Genomic DNA, 13,608 nt, shown 5'->3' with positions numbered 1-13,608 from the left:
CTTTATTTTATTTTTTTCCTGTTTAAAACTGAGTAGATCTAAGGGAAACAGAGTTCCTTCTGCCTGTAATAAAGTCCCAAACCCGATATGCACATGAAGGTAGTGAAAGCCTTTTGGATTGTCACTGAAAACAGAAAAGGTGAACGCTGACAAGATTTCAGATTTTTTTTTTTTCCTGGGGATTGAGGGAGACTGAAGTTAAAAATAAAGTCCTCGTATGGTCAACATGTTGGAGGAAATTCAAAGACTCTCATAAAATAAACATATTTTAAGAAGTGTTTTGAATTTCACTCTGTAATTTCTGGCCAGCAGAAATTACAGTTGTATCTTTGGAGGGACATTATGTCAGATCAATGGTCATTATGCAAAAAAAATAAACTGAAACCTTGATGCTTTAACCTATTCAGCTATTAAAATGCAGAGACGAAGAGGATAGCTTTCCTTCAGGTTCGCTACTAGAAAACTTTGCACCGTTGTGTCGCATTTATAAAATATTTGGGTTTGGTGTTACAAGAGAGACATAAATTGTTCCTCAAAACAGCACGAGTACAAAGCCTCGCAAGCTTTGGCAAAGGAATCTCATCAGCATTTATTAAAAAAAAATGACAGTTTATGTCCCCCAAAATAAAGGAAATTATCCAAGGCATGTGCAGGAGCAAAAATACCCCAGCCCAAAGCATGCTGCAAGTTGTTCCTGGGCTATATTTAACTGTAACCTTTGGAGTCTTAAAGTCTAAGGAGAGGATCCGTTGTGCCAGGTACCGGGGATCGTATGCATCTGTGTGCATGGACCCGTATAGCCCAACGTGCGCACGTGTGCCCTCGTTTCTCTGCAGCATTATTAAGAAAAGCTGTCCATACTTCACCATGTTGTTACATGTGTCTGTCTGCTGATTATAAAATGTGTTAAACAGTATTTAAAAAACAAAAAAATGCAGAGCTGCGCTTTGATTTATTCAGCGAACAAAACATATGCTTGCTGTTCTGTTCTATGTAATTCATATGATCAATAAAATTTTCTTTAAAAAGAGCAACTTTGGCATTTAGAAGGATTATGCTGCTGAATTAAAAAATGTTTTGCTTGCTGTATGTAGTCAACCTCAGTGCTCTTGAACCAACAGAAGTTTTTGGCTCACTAACGTCTGTTTTCCTGTATTTATTATTTCTGATCTTCAGGGTCGAAGCTGTATATTGCGGCTGTTACCCGCTGTGTCCCAAAGCCCTGGTGTACCCAGAGATATTCCCAGGTAGCTGCCTCGTTGCATATTCTTTTTGCTGAAATGTATTACCGTGATTCGTGCTAAAATACAAAGTTTGAGCATAAACTTGAGCAAAAGCAATTGTTTATTTGGCAAGCCAACATGTTAGTGTTAAGGAAAATTTTATGTGTTTTAATACATTAGACGAAGTTTATATTTGCCATCTGTTCTTTTAAGATAACACAAAAGCAAGTTTTGAAATAGCATTCTTCATTGTTAGCATACACAACCAGTAATGATAGATTTTTGTTAAAAGGTCAGTGATGTTGCAGCGGTTTGCAGATTTTTTTTGATACACAGTAAAAAAAACCCGAGGCCTGAAAATCACACCAAATTATTTAAACAATTTAATACTTAATAGTATGCAACTGCAGTACAGGATACACACTCATGTAGTACCAGTTCTTTGAAAAATCTCATCACTAAATGTATCACATATGCATTGTGTTACATTAGAATAATGTATTTTAATCACCCAAAGGAGATGTCTAAACAGCACAACTACACAGTCTTATTTAGCATTAAACATCCTTGTGAGCTGAGGTAACCTTATAAAATCATGCTTAAATAATGTAAAACACGAGGCGGCACAGAGCAATATGCATTTTTAATTAGTAAAGTGACTAATATCGAGTGTGTGCTTTGAGGTTTTTGTTTCATTAAAAATGTATCTGTTTTTCCTGCAGCTGAATATCTGTATTCTACACCTGAACAGCTTTTTAAAAGGCTTCAGAATTTCTGCAAGAGACCAGATACTGTAAGGAAACATCTCTATAAGGTAGTTGTTCAGAATAGTTTTAGATGATATAATGCCATATTGAAGTACAAAGGAAAAAAACCCTTAAAAAAACAACATTTAATTAACATACTAATGTTTAAAGGAAACATGCTAGGGAGGGATATTAGCTGTTACACTAACAAGGATTAATTAAACTAGATGCCAGTTGTATTAACCTAGGTCTTATGAAATACGTGCACTTAATGCATGCTACATGCTTTTTTTTAATTTATTGTTTTCTAAAATGACTGTCCTTTACATTTGGACCCAAGAGGCTTATAAAAATGAACCTGGATTAATGCAACTCATTAGTTTAAAAGGAAAATAAAAGAAAGATCCTACAATTATAGTAATGAGGATAAGCCTACCTTCCTATCCTAATTTAATCGTCAGTCCTCAAAAAATGCAGGTGACAGGTATCAGGTAAGATTTCTCTGCCTTTTGGAATTATCTTGAATTCTTTTCATGATCATGATTGTTTTAACGCTTTGCTTTTTTAATATGTGTTGAACGTAAAAAAGTTTATCGGAAGCATAATTTACTGATATTTATTGTGTCCTGTTGTTTGCATTTATTTATGTGGATAAGGTGCAGTCTCAGTGGCAGACCCTCCATTCAAGTTTTTATTGACTGTTCAATGCTAGACCAACTTGCACATTTTTAAGTGGTGTATTTATACTGCTAGCAGTCACACTTTCTTTCTTTTTTTTTTTTTTAATTACACGATTGTGGATGAAGCACTAAATTTGACATTATTCCAGTGAAGAGCTATTATTACACGATGCTGCTGTTAGAAAAATAACTGCTATTTTCTGCATGCTGATATGTAAATTTACAGCGGTTTATGGCTTTCACAGTCCTGGCTATGCCGTGGGCAGGTTGGATACACATCACCCCTGCACAGGAGAGGTGTTTCAGCTCGTAAAAAACCTGTATTCAGCTGAAAAGGCTCGGGAGTGCATAGACACACTCCTCGTGTTACCCGTGCAATACAAATGCGGTCTTTTTAGCCTTCCCTGGCTGTCGCCGTCCAGGCACACTGTTAATGAGCAAGTCGAGTAATCTCCTTCTTAATTTGGAGGCTCACGCTGCCAGCAGACCTAGCCTCCTCTCTCCACCTTCCTCCCTCTGGGGACCAGAAAGTGTTGGGTCTTGCTGCATGTCGTCTGCCTCCCTAACCCTTCCCGCACACGTCGCAGGAGGAGCAAGGGTTTAGCCCATGTCTGACTTTTTTTTTTTTTTTTTTTGGTGACCTAAAAATAGACGTTTACATAACGATACATCAAAGATGATGTTGTTTCTGCAGGAAACAGTTAAACTTCAAGAAAAAAGGAGAGAACCAAAAATGCAATTTAACACCCAATTTCAAGCTCATTATCTTTCATTGTCTATTAACTTGGCAATGGTTCAGAAGGTAGCTCATAATAGTTTAAAATGCTGACTGAACACTTCCAGTGTTCAGCATTACTTCTTGAGTCAATACTATCGTATAGTTGTATTTGGTGGCTTCAAAGGGAAAACAGTCCTTAAACATTTACCTTGACATTTGCCAGTGCTTCAAGCTCAGCTAATAGTTGCGTTCACACGGGTCTTCTCTACGTATGGATCCCCAGCTCCTAAACAGAACCGAGGTGCCCTAAAAATGGAAATAACGGTCGCAGAAATGCTGATGTAAAATAGTATGGGGTTAAAATGTGTGTGCAAGCCCTATACGCAGCATGCTAATTTGCTTGAAGGATTTTTATTTATTTTTTTTTAAAACCCCTTGGGGTGATTTGCAGGCAGAAGCTGAAGGTGTTTTATCCTCCCCCTGGTGTAGGGTTTGTGCGCTGTTAACAGCGCAGCCCCATTCGGATCTGCTGAGCGTTTGAGCTGAAGGTCCACAACAGGTAGCGACTGAGCCGAACGAGGGATCGTTTGCAAATTAGTAAAGCAGAGGCTAATCCCAAACCTGCAAGCATCAGAGGAAAGATCCCTGTTGTCTTTAATAGGCTTTGGATCAGCTCAGAAAATACTGTTAGAGTTGTCTTTTTGTACCTACACCCACGTACGCCAGGTCTGCCTTCTGCAACAGAACGACCCGCAGAACCTCCTTGCAAAGTGCTGGCCGAGGCGTGTGTAGTTAGTGTCATTATAGCTGGGACAGCGCTGGTGTTTCAGAAGATGAAAAAAGGGAAATCGTGAAGGGTACGCCAACACTTCCACCTGATTCTCACTTTTTTTCCATCAGGACAATATTATATATACTATAGTGGAAAAGGAAAGGGACCCCAGCACAGCAGGGCATGCTAAGTAGCTGCTTGTCCTTCAGAAACCTTCCTGACATACTCTCTGCCTGAAGTTCATAACGCGTCTGTGATTTCTTGAAAGTAAAAATGCTTTCAAAGCAAATAGTGCTTTTCTCTACTGGTTGGGGATTCTGCTTCTAGTCTGGGAAGTAATCATCATCAGAAGTACCTTGGCTTATCCTTTTACATATTGTTGGGGTTTTATTACTAAGGATATCCATAATAATTAAACAGCGGTCTAATTAAACAGGCAGTTTATTCCTTCAGTTATCCTCAGTGCTCGTGCTGATAAAGTTAGGGGGCAGAAGGGAGATAAATGGCAGCGGGGCAGGCGGCTTAGGGAGGCGGACACAGCCAGCAGCCCTGTGCGGACGCACAGACCAAGCCATTCTGCTGTACCGGCTTCACTCAACGGAGGAGATGCACGCTGGCACACTTTTAAAAATGTCTGTGATGCAAGCACCTATGAAAACCTTTCCAAATGATTGGAAAGTATTGCTGACCATGTGTATTCTCACAGCAGGCAAGGGTGGGCTCGTTTGCATTTTGACATCGCCTTCGACCAGTTATTAGCAGAAGATTGAGACTAGTGGAAAGTGAACCTCGTTTCAATTATTTGTTCTGTTCCAGTTTTATGGAATCAAACATTGCTGTCTGGTTTCTTGGTGTTTGTGGTCGCCACAGTAAGCGCCAGAATGAAGCAAGTAACAGCAACAGGGCATCAGTTTCTGTCAGAGTACACTAAAGGACCTGTCAGTGTTTGCAAGCTCCCTATCTAGTAGACTTAAAAAAAAAAAAAAAAAAGAAAGAAAAATAGGGCAAAACATTTGCTTCTGCATTATTTTCTTTAAGTTTACCTTTCAGTTCCCTCACTTCAGTTTCTTAATTTAAAACAGCATGTATAAAGAGTATACAGTGGAAAGGGACAAGAAGAGTTGCCAAAAGCCAGGCATGGAAGGAGCTGACAACTTTAAATAATCTCTCCCAGCCCTCCCAGCTGAATGAGTGCTGGTTGACATGCTGTCAGCTTCAGTTCCTACAGAAAAATCCTACTCTCACTCATGCTTGTTTAATGGAGAAAAGAATTTGGCCCACTTTCTGACATTCATCTTCTCATTTCCATCACACTACAGAAGCTCACCTGCATATGAAAAGACACATGGCGTGATTTTTTTTTTCTTTCTTACACCACCGTAGAAGGAAGTCTGCTGAATTCAAAGGGATTAAACTGCTGTAAAATCAAATTAAGATCCCAGTTAGACCGTAGACATCTGAATTGTTTCCAGTCTCAGGATTTGGCTGTGTAGGGCAGTTCTAACAAAACTTTTTTTTTTCTTTTTTTTTTTTTTCCCCTTCACTTTTTGCTCTGATTTGAGATAAAGCAGCATCGTTGGTACTTCAGGAAAACATGTAGAAGGGAAAACTGCTCCTGTTCCAGCTTTAATATTTAGGCATAGCTAGGAAAGCAGCAGGCAGCATTCTCAGCCTAAGGATATGGGGTGCTGGACATGTCAGGGTGCAGGGGACCTCATACCAGCTGTCCCATCAGCCGCTCAGCCCTGTTGCAAGGAGCAGAAGTTGTCCTAAGTTCTTGTACAGGCCATGTAAGAGCCAGGAACGATGCCTCTGCCCTGATCCTTACCTGCTCCCCAGCACAAACTCCATGAGAAACCCATTTTTCTGTAAGGATGCTAACTGCGGCTCTGGATCAGCACGCCATGTGTCCAGTACCAGTTTTTTGATAGTGAGCAGTGAATACTGGGGAGAAGGGTGGCGCAAGTAGGAACAGGTTATTAAAGACCTTCCCTTTGTCTTTCACAGTTAGAGATTGGTCCTAACCCTGGACTTGGAGGTTTTATCATCTTTCAGAACCCTTTAGTGTTAAACGTTGCCAGGCTGTGTGTAATAGTTCTCCATTTGACATCCAGGCCCTTGGAAACGCCTGTTCTTGTCTTTCACATCTTTTCTGTAGCAAAGTCATTCATCATATGTTTACAGATGGCGTTAAAAGCATTTCCTTCAATTTGGGTCAGGGTTTCCCCACCTTCAGTTGTGTTGTCTTATTCTGGAGTTGGTCGCCTGGAAGCAGAAGCTCCCCATCCATCTTTTCTATACCATTCATTATTTCATAAACATTTGTAAAGCACTTACAGTATCCCAGTCTTTTCAGTCTCTCCTCGTGAATATAATTCTATTTTTATATTCTAATCTCTCATCATTCAAGCCATTTTGATGCTTGAGAGCTGTTTTTGTGCTGGGGCGATCACTGCCTTGCAGAGCATTCTAGGCCATGCCATCGGTTTATGCGATGTGTTGTACTCTGATAATTTCCAACCTGTTCCTGATGGAGCCGAACCTACCGTTTACTTTTTTAATGGTGAATGTATATTGAGCAGATGTTTGCTTACAGTGTTCTCCAGATCTTTTGTCCTGAGCTGGTAAAGTTAATTTAGAGCTTTATAGGGTATGCAAATAGTACAGATATCTCCATCCATCCTGCTGGCTTTCTGTTCATCAGCAGAGCATGTTTGCAGGGGAAAAAAGAGCAGTGTACTGAGTTTGTGCTTCTGCCTGGTTAGTATTAGGTGCAGGTCAGGAGGAGGTTAGAAGCGCAAATGGGAAACTTGTATTTGCTCCCTGAGATGCTTGATTTCCAGCGAGCATAATTCAGAATGGTTTCGGAGGGGGAGGTGGTCTAGATCTGCTTCTCAGAGCCTCTGTGGGAATGTTCTAGCAGCCTGTAAACTCGGGAGTGCTGTGTCCATGCTCTCTCATCTCTGTTTCAGTGCGAAGGCACGGGATCCTAAGTAAAATGTATATAATGTAAGGATCTCTTATGTGAAAGAAAACTTTGGTTACTTGTTTAGAACATCGAATCATAGAGTAATTAAGGGAGGTATTTCCGGAGGTCATCTGGTCAGCCTCTGCTCAAAGTGGGGGCCAGCTTCGAAGTAGGATCTCACTTCAAAGTTGGATTAAGTTGCTCGGGGTTGCATCCAGGTTAGAGTGAAGTCTTGACACTATCCCTTCCCATATGTATGGCTGTTATAGGTGAAATCCAGCTGGCTTAGGAGGTTTGCATGGGTGAGAAGATCTGCTGGACTGTGGGACACAGTTTAAGCATTTTGGGCCGACCTTAGGTCTGGAAGCAGCTGTGATTAGGATCGCCCTACCACGTGTGCTAATGTGGATCCTCACTGGGGAAGAAATGAGCGAGCCGGTAGGCTGTTGAAGTTGCCTACTAGGTCATTCTGGGATCCAACCATACATATACAGACATCATATATATAAGTAGACATATATATAAGTGTGCATATACTTACATATATTTGTGTGGACCGCACATGCATTTCTTCCAGGTCTTGCCTTGCTCATGCTCTCTGAGGTATATATGTAGGAGATTTCAGCTCTGAAAATGTTTGTCTATGGCTTGCAGCACTTGGCTGAGCTTGTAGGGCAGGAAGAAGGTGTTCATTAAGCAGGTGGTTACATGTGCATCTTTCAGCATAAACACCAGGACTCTGAACTTTTTATTCTAACAGTATTAAATAGCTTCCAATTTAGTTTTAGGAAGCAAGTGAAAAGTGGCAGATGAACCACAACTGCTGTAAAACAGTAGATGGAGGAGTGGGTCAAAGGAAGTAGGATTGACTTTGAAAGAAAAGCTGCAAAAAGCATGAAAACTTATTTTTTCAGCAAAGTTTCTTGAAATTACCTTGAGAAAGAAAGCCTGAAACTGTTTTCCTGCTGTTGTAGTTGGTCAATGTGTTCTAAGCCATCCTATGCAAGGTACCCACCAGCTTATCTTGCGTAGACTCGCATCCCACATTTGGTGTTTTTTGTTTAAAAGCAGAAAGAATGAAACTTTTTTAAAGACCAAGACAGGAAACTGCAGAGCAGACCAGTTTGTTCAGGGAAATACTGATACTTTACTGAGGAGTATTATATAGCTCTGACTCCGGCCTCACAGTGCACCCAGTTTGCGTAAACCAGTGCTGTCTTTTGATGGTGGTTTCCAAAGGTGCTTGGAGTTGGAAAGTTGAGCTCCAAAAGTAATTACTACAGGCTGCTTTCCACCTTGATTCTTTCCCAATACTCACTTACGGAGGGAAGGAGCTAGGTCATGGAGTAAAGCTGACCCAATGCAAATTTCTCTGTAAATCACTCTGCTGTCTTGCCTGCCAAGTCTCAGGTTTTGTGCTGAATAATAGTCTCTAATTCTTAATTTTGTTAAGGTGTTGTTTTGGTTTTGTTTTTTTTAATGCAGAAAATGTACGCCAGATCAGTAGTGTCTGCTTGAACTCCAGCTGTCCTGAAACAGCAGGCCTAAACGGGATGAACAGTCCTTGTGAAATTCTAAAGGTTAACTCTGAGGTCTAATGATGGCAGAGTAGATAATATTTGCTTTGGTTCTGATCTTAGGACATGGGAAACAAAGAAGTTGATTATTTCATAGAAGATATTGTACTGCTACTGTCATCTTACTGTGCTGCCTGTTCTTCATGGGGAGATCTTGCTTATGTGAAAACTTTGCTTCTCTTGATCTCTGCATATTTAGGAGATGTTTGACTGAATCCCTATTTCTTGGAAAAAAAAAACCCCACCAAAACCAAAAACCAACAACCAACGAATGCCCAGACCTTCGCAGAGTTATCACTCCCCCCAAAAAAGGAGTTGAATTAATTCTCTCCGAGGTTACCCTACAATAGAGCCCAGAGGCCAGACCAGCGATGGTCAGGCAGGAGAGTGAGGCCCTCACTCCTGCTGGGGGGCGGTTCTGCCATGTGGGAGGGCGAGAGGGGCCAGTCAGTCCCCGTGGGTGTCAGGTCCTTGGCGTGTCTGCCGGGACCGCCGATGAAGCAGATGGCGTTTGGTGGTGCTCATCTAGGAGCAAGCACCCTGGGGCTGCCGACCAGCTTACCTGTCTTTAAAAATAAAATGCTGAATGCACCCAGATAACGCCGCCTAAGTGTTCCATGACCGCCTGGCTTGCACCCCTCGGGTCACAGCGCGTTGCGGCACGGAGCCACGCTCCTTCCGGTGCTGGAGAGATCCCTTTTGTGTCCCAGCATCTAACGCGGCTTCGTGCACTTTTCTCTTCTGCTTCCTCGTAGGGCGAGACGGCTGGCTTTTCTTGGGCAGCGCTCGGCAGTAAATTCAGGTCTCTGCTTGCAGCAGAACCGAGGGAAGATTTGTGACAGATGGGGCTAAGTCACAAACTTGCAGCCTCAGGCAGAATTGTGGAAGTTTCCAGAGTGTGCCCATATTTACCTGATCAGAGAGAAAAGAAAATCTGCAGAGGAAGCCGAGCCTGGCTGCTTGTCATAGCTGACACAGAGCCATCTGCCACAAACCTGTGGCGGCTTCAGATCTCCAATCCCTGCCACCACCCCAGCTCAAATTAAATACAGATTCTTAGAGACGTTATGATGGTTACACATGTCCTCGGCATCACATGCAGGAGACTGTTCAAAAAAAATATGTGGCCTGTTGTGTAACCGCACTCATGTATCCCATATGTGGTGCCACATTGAATTTCCGGTTGAATCTGTTTTTATCCTTTGTACTGGATGACATGGTGCCTGAATTCTTTCTTTTCGCCGACACGATGGCAGCCAAGCTGCAGCTTCAAACGCTCACACTTGGCTGAGTTTCTACCTAGGTTGCCAGGTTATCATTGGAGCCTTATTGTGTCCTCAAAGGGCCACAGGGCCTGAAAGGAGGATCCGAACACTGCCGGACTAATTGGGCAGCCATCTCCGGGTTGTTTGGAGGCAAAGGGCTGCTTTAGCGCTTTTTTTTTTTTTTTTTTTTTTTTTTTTTTTGGCAAATTAATGACTCTCTGGCACGGGGGTTTTTAAGTGAAGGTATTAATAAGGGGTCTGGCAGGTAATCCCATGATTCGTGGAGTTACATTTGCATTTAATTAATCTTAAAGAAAGCTGAAAGATAAACAGCTGTAATTCAAACTAGCATGGGAAATATGCTACATGGTGCCATCTATCCGATAAAATGAAAGCCGAGACACTTGTTTTATTTCTCTCAAGGATGGAGAACAAACAGATAACAATCAAAATACTTCCAATAAAAACCAGTAGTTTAAATGTAATGGCAGTTCATCAAGAATCTTTGCATCCAGTTACAAATACAGTCTTTTAAAGATAAATCACTTATGATTCCAGCAGTCAAGCGGCTATATTTGTTGATGTAAAATGTTTTGAAGATGTAGATTGTACAATAAATTTTTAATAAAGTGCCCACTGCAATTTTTAATTAGCATATCTCATTCATGTATAAGTGTGTACATCTATCTGTATATTTATCACTATGCGTATCCTTGTGTCAGAGTCAATGAATGCAATTGTGTCTTTATCTGATGAAGTAGAATCTGTTTTGCAAGCGATAATAAAACATTATGACAATTCCAAGATTTCCAACTCTGCTCTGGGAAGAATCAAGAAGAGGACTGTTGGTGAGGTGTTACGATGTGAAGCCCGGTAAGACCTCGGTTTGCAGACAGGTATGGTTTCAGCGCCCCGTGTGTCAGACAGGGTACCTCCTCTCCCTCTCCCAGCAGGCTGTCACCCATCAGCAGCCATCAGCATCTTCCCTTTGCCCGAGCACCGTCCGCAGCAGGTGAAAGCCACGGGCTGGTCCCTCTCCACATATATGCCTTCTGATTCCATCAAGATGCTGAAATGTCTGTTTTCAGCGTGAGGGAAAGCGTGCAGTACCTCTCCTTAAAAAAAAATTACTCCATTAAGCAACCAAAAACCTGAGGGACATCTGATGGTAAGTGTTTGGGTATTTTCCTAGCACTGCGAAGTTGTAATGTTGCAGTAATCATCTCTCTTGTATGGTGGTTCCTCTTCATTTCTGCTCAGCCGAAGCCCAGATTGGCTGTGGGTGTTGAATGCGGTTGAGTAGAAGTGATCTTCTCAAGGCAGCCTGTGTAGGTGTGGTAGTCACACTTGGTAGAGCCGAGGAGCAGGACTGCCTTGCGCTTTGTACCAGAGGGTATTGTAGGTGTTCATTAACGTTATCGCACCTTGCACCAGCAAGAGCAAATGAGAATATTTGTTTTGTTTTTACTGATGGGGAAACTGAGGCATGGCGAAATTGAAGCGAATCGGTTCGAGTTTCACAGTGAGTCATTCTGCAAACCAATAAAAGGCAAAGAGACGCTGTAACGTCGCATGAGGGCTTGTGGTGAACAGGCTCAATACACCAATTTCTGTGGTTTTGAGCTGAAGACTGCTGCTGTCCTCGGTGCACACCCTGAGCAGGCCAGTGACCAGAGGAGGTCTCACCCAGCTGCTTGGCAAGGTGGTGCTCTGCCTTGGTTTACTGACTGATCAGTGATGCTGTAACCATACCCAGCTCAGTCTGGTAAGTGAGGCTTCATCTTGATGGAAAATTTTCCCTCCGAGTCACGAACCCTTGTAAATAACGGTTTATAATAGAAACACTGTGAGAACTTTGAATTGCAGGGTAATAAATAGCAACGCTGCATTATCTTCTGGTATTTCTTTACATTCTCAGTGAAGATGCACAGCTGCTCTGGAGTGAGGAGGGGAAAATGCCCTTCCCGCATGTCCTGGGACCTGCAGGTTGGCCTCATGTCAGGGCACCCTGACGTGTCCCTCGAGGTCCTCGGTCAGGAGGGTGAGGTAGGACAGCCAGGTAGTTGGAGGCGATGCTTCCCCCGAGGCAGTCTTCCCCCGTAGACTGAAACAACCTGAGGAGTTATGCCTCACAGTTTCTGAAGATCAAACGAGACAGCCGCTCCACACTGCTTCATTTAAAGCCTTCGCTTCAGAAGGTCAGAGAGACAAACTGGGATCTCAGTCCCATTGTTCCTACACACATGAGTAAGCAGCGAAGGCAGAGACCTAGTCTTATGAGCAAAATGACGGAATTAGACCTTGATTTACTTTCATATTTATTGATGTTTCACCTGCACTGGCACAGCCAACTGCAGGTGCTTTGGGAGAGGTTTAGGCAGGGAGCGAGGGGCGCAGGCGTTTTCTCGACTCCTGCAGACACAGCGAGTATGCTCCTACCGGAGCCTCCTTGCCTCCTGCATCACTACAGGCCAGGCACCTCATCCTGCCATCCTTGTGTCTTAGTACTTGAGAGCGCAGGAAACACAGGTTTATTCCACATGAGAGTCATCTTTTCCCATATAATAGAAAAGAAAATCCTAAAATAATTAGGGAATTTTGTAGCAAACAGTTTCCAGCATTGCTAGCCCTGCTCCGGTCGTGCTGCAGGCACCACGAGGAGCCATGCTACAGACCGGCTTCCATCCGCGTTTGCAGCGTTGAGACCTCTGACTTAGCTCAAAGCTGTTCTGAATTAGGAGGCTAGATTTTTCTAATCGCATTTTTAAAGACTGAGCCAGCAGTTCATTAGAAATCGTGGAGCAAATTCTGCTTCTCTATTACACCAATATAAATCTTGAATGAATTTATATCAGGATAACTGGGAGGGTAGAATGTACCTCCCATCTTGTTCCTCAGATTATTAAAAGTTAAAGGGCCTTGAAAATTAAATTCACCTTTCCCTGTTTGAGCTGTTTACTCTGTTTTTTATTCCAGTAAGGACAGTTGAAATGAATTACCCAGTCTCATTTCTGTTCATAGTCACTTTTAAGTTTGGTTCTCATGTACTAGCCCAAGACTAGTTTGTGTGGAAAAGACCAGAGGGCATTTTCTTTCAAACAAATTGTTTTCCTGGGAATAATTTCCTAGAGAATTATATTAAAACCTTTCCCTGAATCCTTGATTTTTGGAAAAAAAATATTTTCCTCTTCTATATCCTCGATTTGGGGGACTTGGCAGTCCTCTACTTGCAGATATAAATGGGTGCCTTAATGAAAGTTCTTGAGAATTTTACCTTCTAATAGGCTAACCTTATTTAACTGAAACACTTTTTAAATGATTCAGTCTGGTAAGCAAGGCTGCATCTTGCCTCTGAATTTTGCCTCTGAGTTATGAACCCTTGCAAAGAAGGTTTTATAATAGAAGCACTGTCAGAGCTTTAATTATAGGGTAATAAATAGCAATGCTGCATTATCTTCTGATATTTCTTTACATTCTTAGCGAATATACACAGCTGTTGCTGGAAACCGATAATCAAGTGCTATGTAACTGTGCTACAACTTAGCACCCACCCTCCGATAGCGGCAGCGGCGGCAGCGGCGGCAGCAGCCAGCGCGTAGCGGGGCGGAGGCAGCGGGCAGGGGGTTCGGGCAGCGGGTCCCGGGCGGGGGGGGGGGGGC

General features: G+C 42.5%; 1 protein-coding gene across 20 annotated transcripts in view; it reads left to right on the top strand.

Moving 5' to 3' along the window:
• GTDC1 (glycosyltransferase like domain containing 1) overlaps nt 1-10,749 on the top strand; it is a 185,747-nt gene extending 174,998 nt beyond the window's left edge. For 15 of the 20 annotated variants that reach the window (XM_055719356.1, XM_055719355.1, XM_055719345.1 and 12 more), the window contains 3 exons: nt 1,177-1,247; nt 1,946-2,037; nt 9,440-10,749. In XM_055719356.1, coding sequence (XP_055575331.1) covers nt 1,177-1,247; nt 1,946-2,037; nt 9,440-9,523 — 247 coding nt within the window. In that variant the 3' untranslated portion in view covers nt 9,524-10,749. Of the gene's footprint in view, nt 1-1,176; nt 1,248-1,945; nt 2,038-7,376; nt 7,546-8,592 lie in introns of those variants that run through there. The other 5 variants (XR_008733689.1, XM_055719352.1, XM_055719351.1 and 2 more) reach the window with 5 other exon arrangements.
• The last annotated feature ends 2,859 nt before the right edge of the window (nt 10,750-13,608 follow it).

Source organism: Falco cherrug, chromosome 8 (assembly GCF_023634085.1).
Source record: "Falco cherrug isolate bFalChe1 chromosome 8, bFalChe1.pri, whole genome shotgun sequence".
Lineage (NCBI taxonomy): Eukaryota > Metazoa > Chordata > Aves > Falconiformes > Falconidae > Falco > Falco cherrug.
Note: the sequence above shows the minus strand (reverse complement) of the source record. Positions and strands in the feature narration are given on the sequence as shown.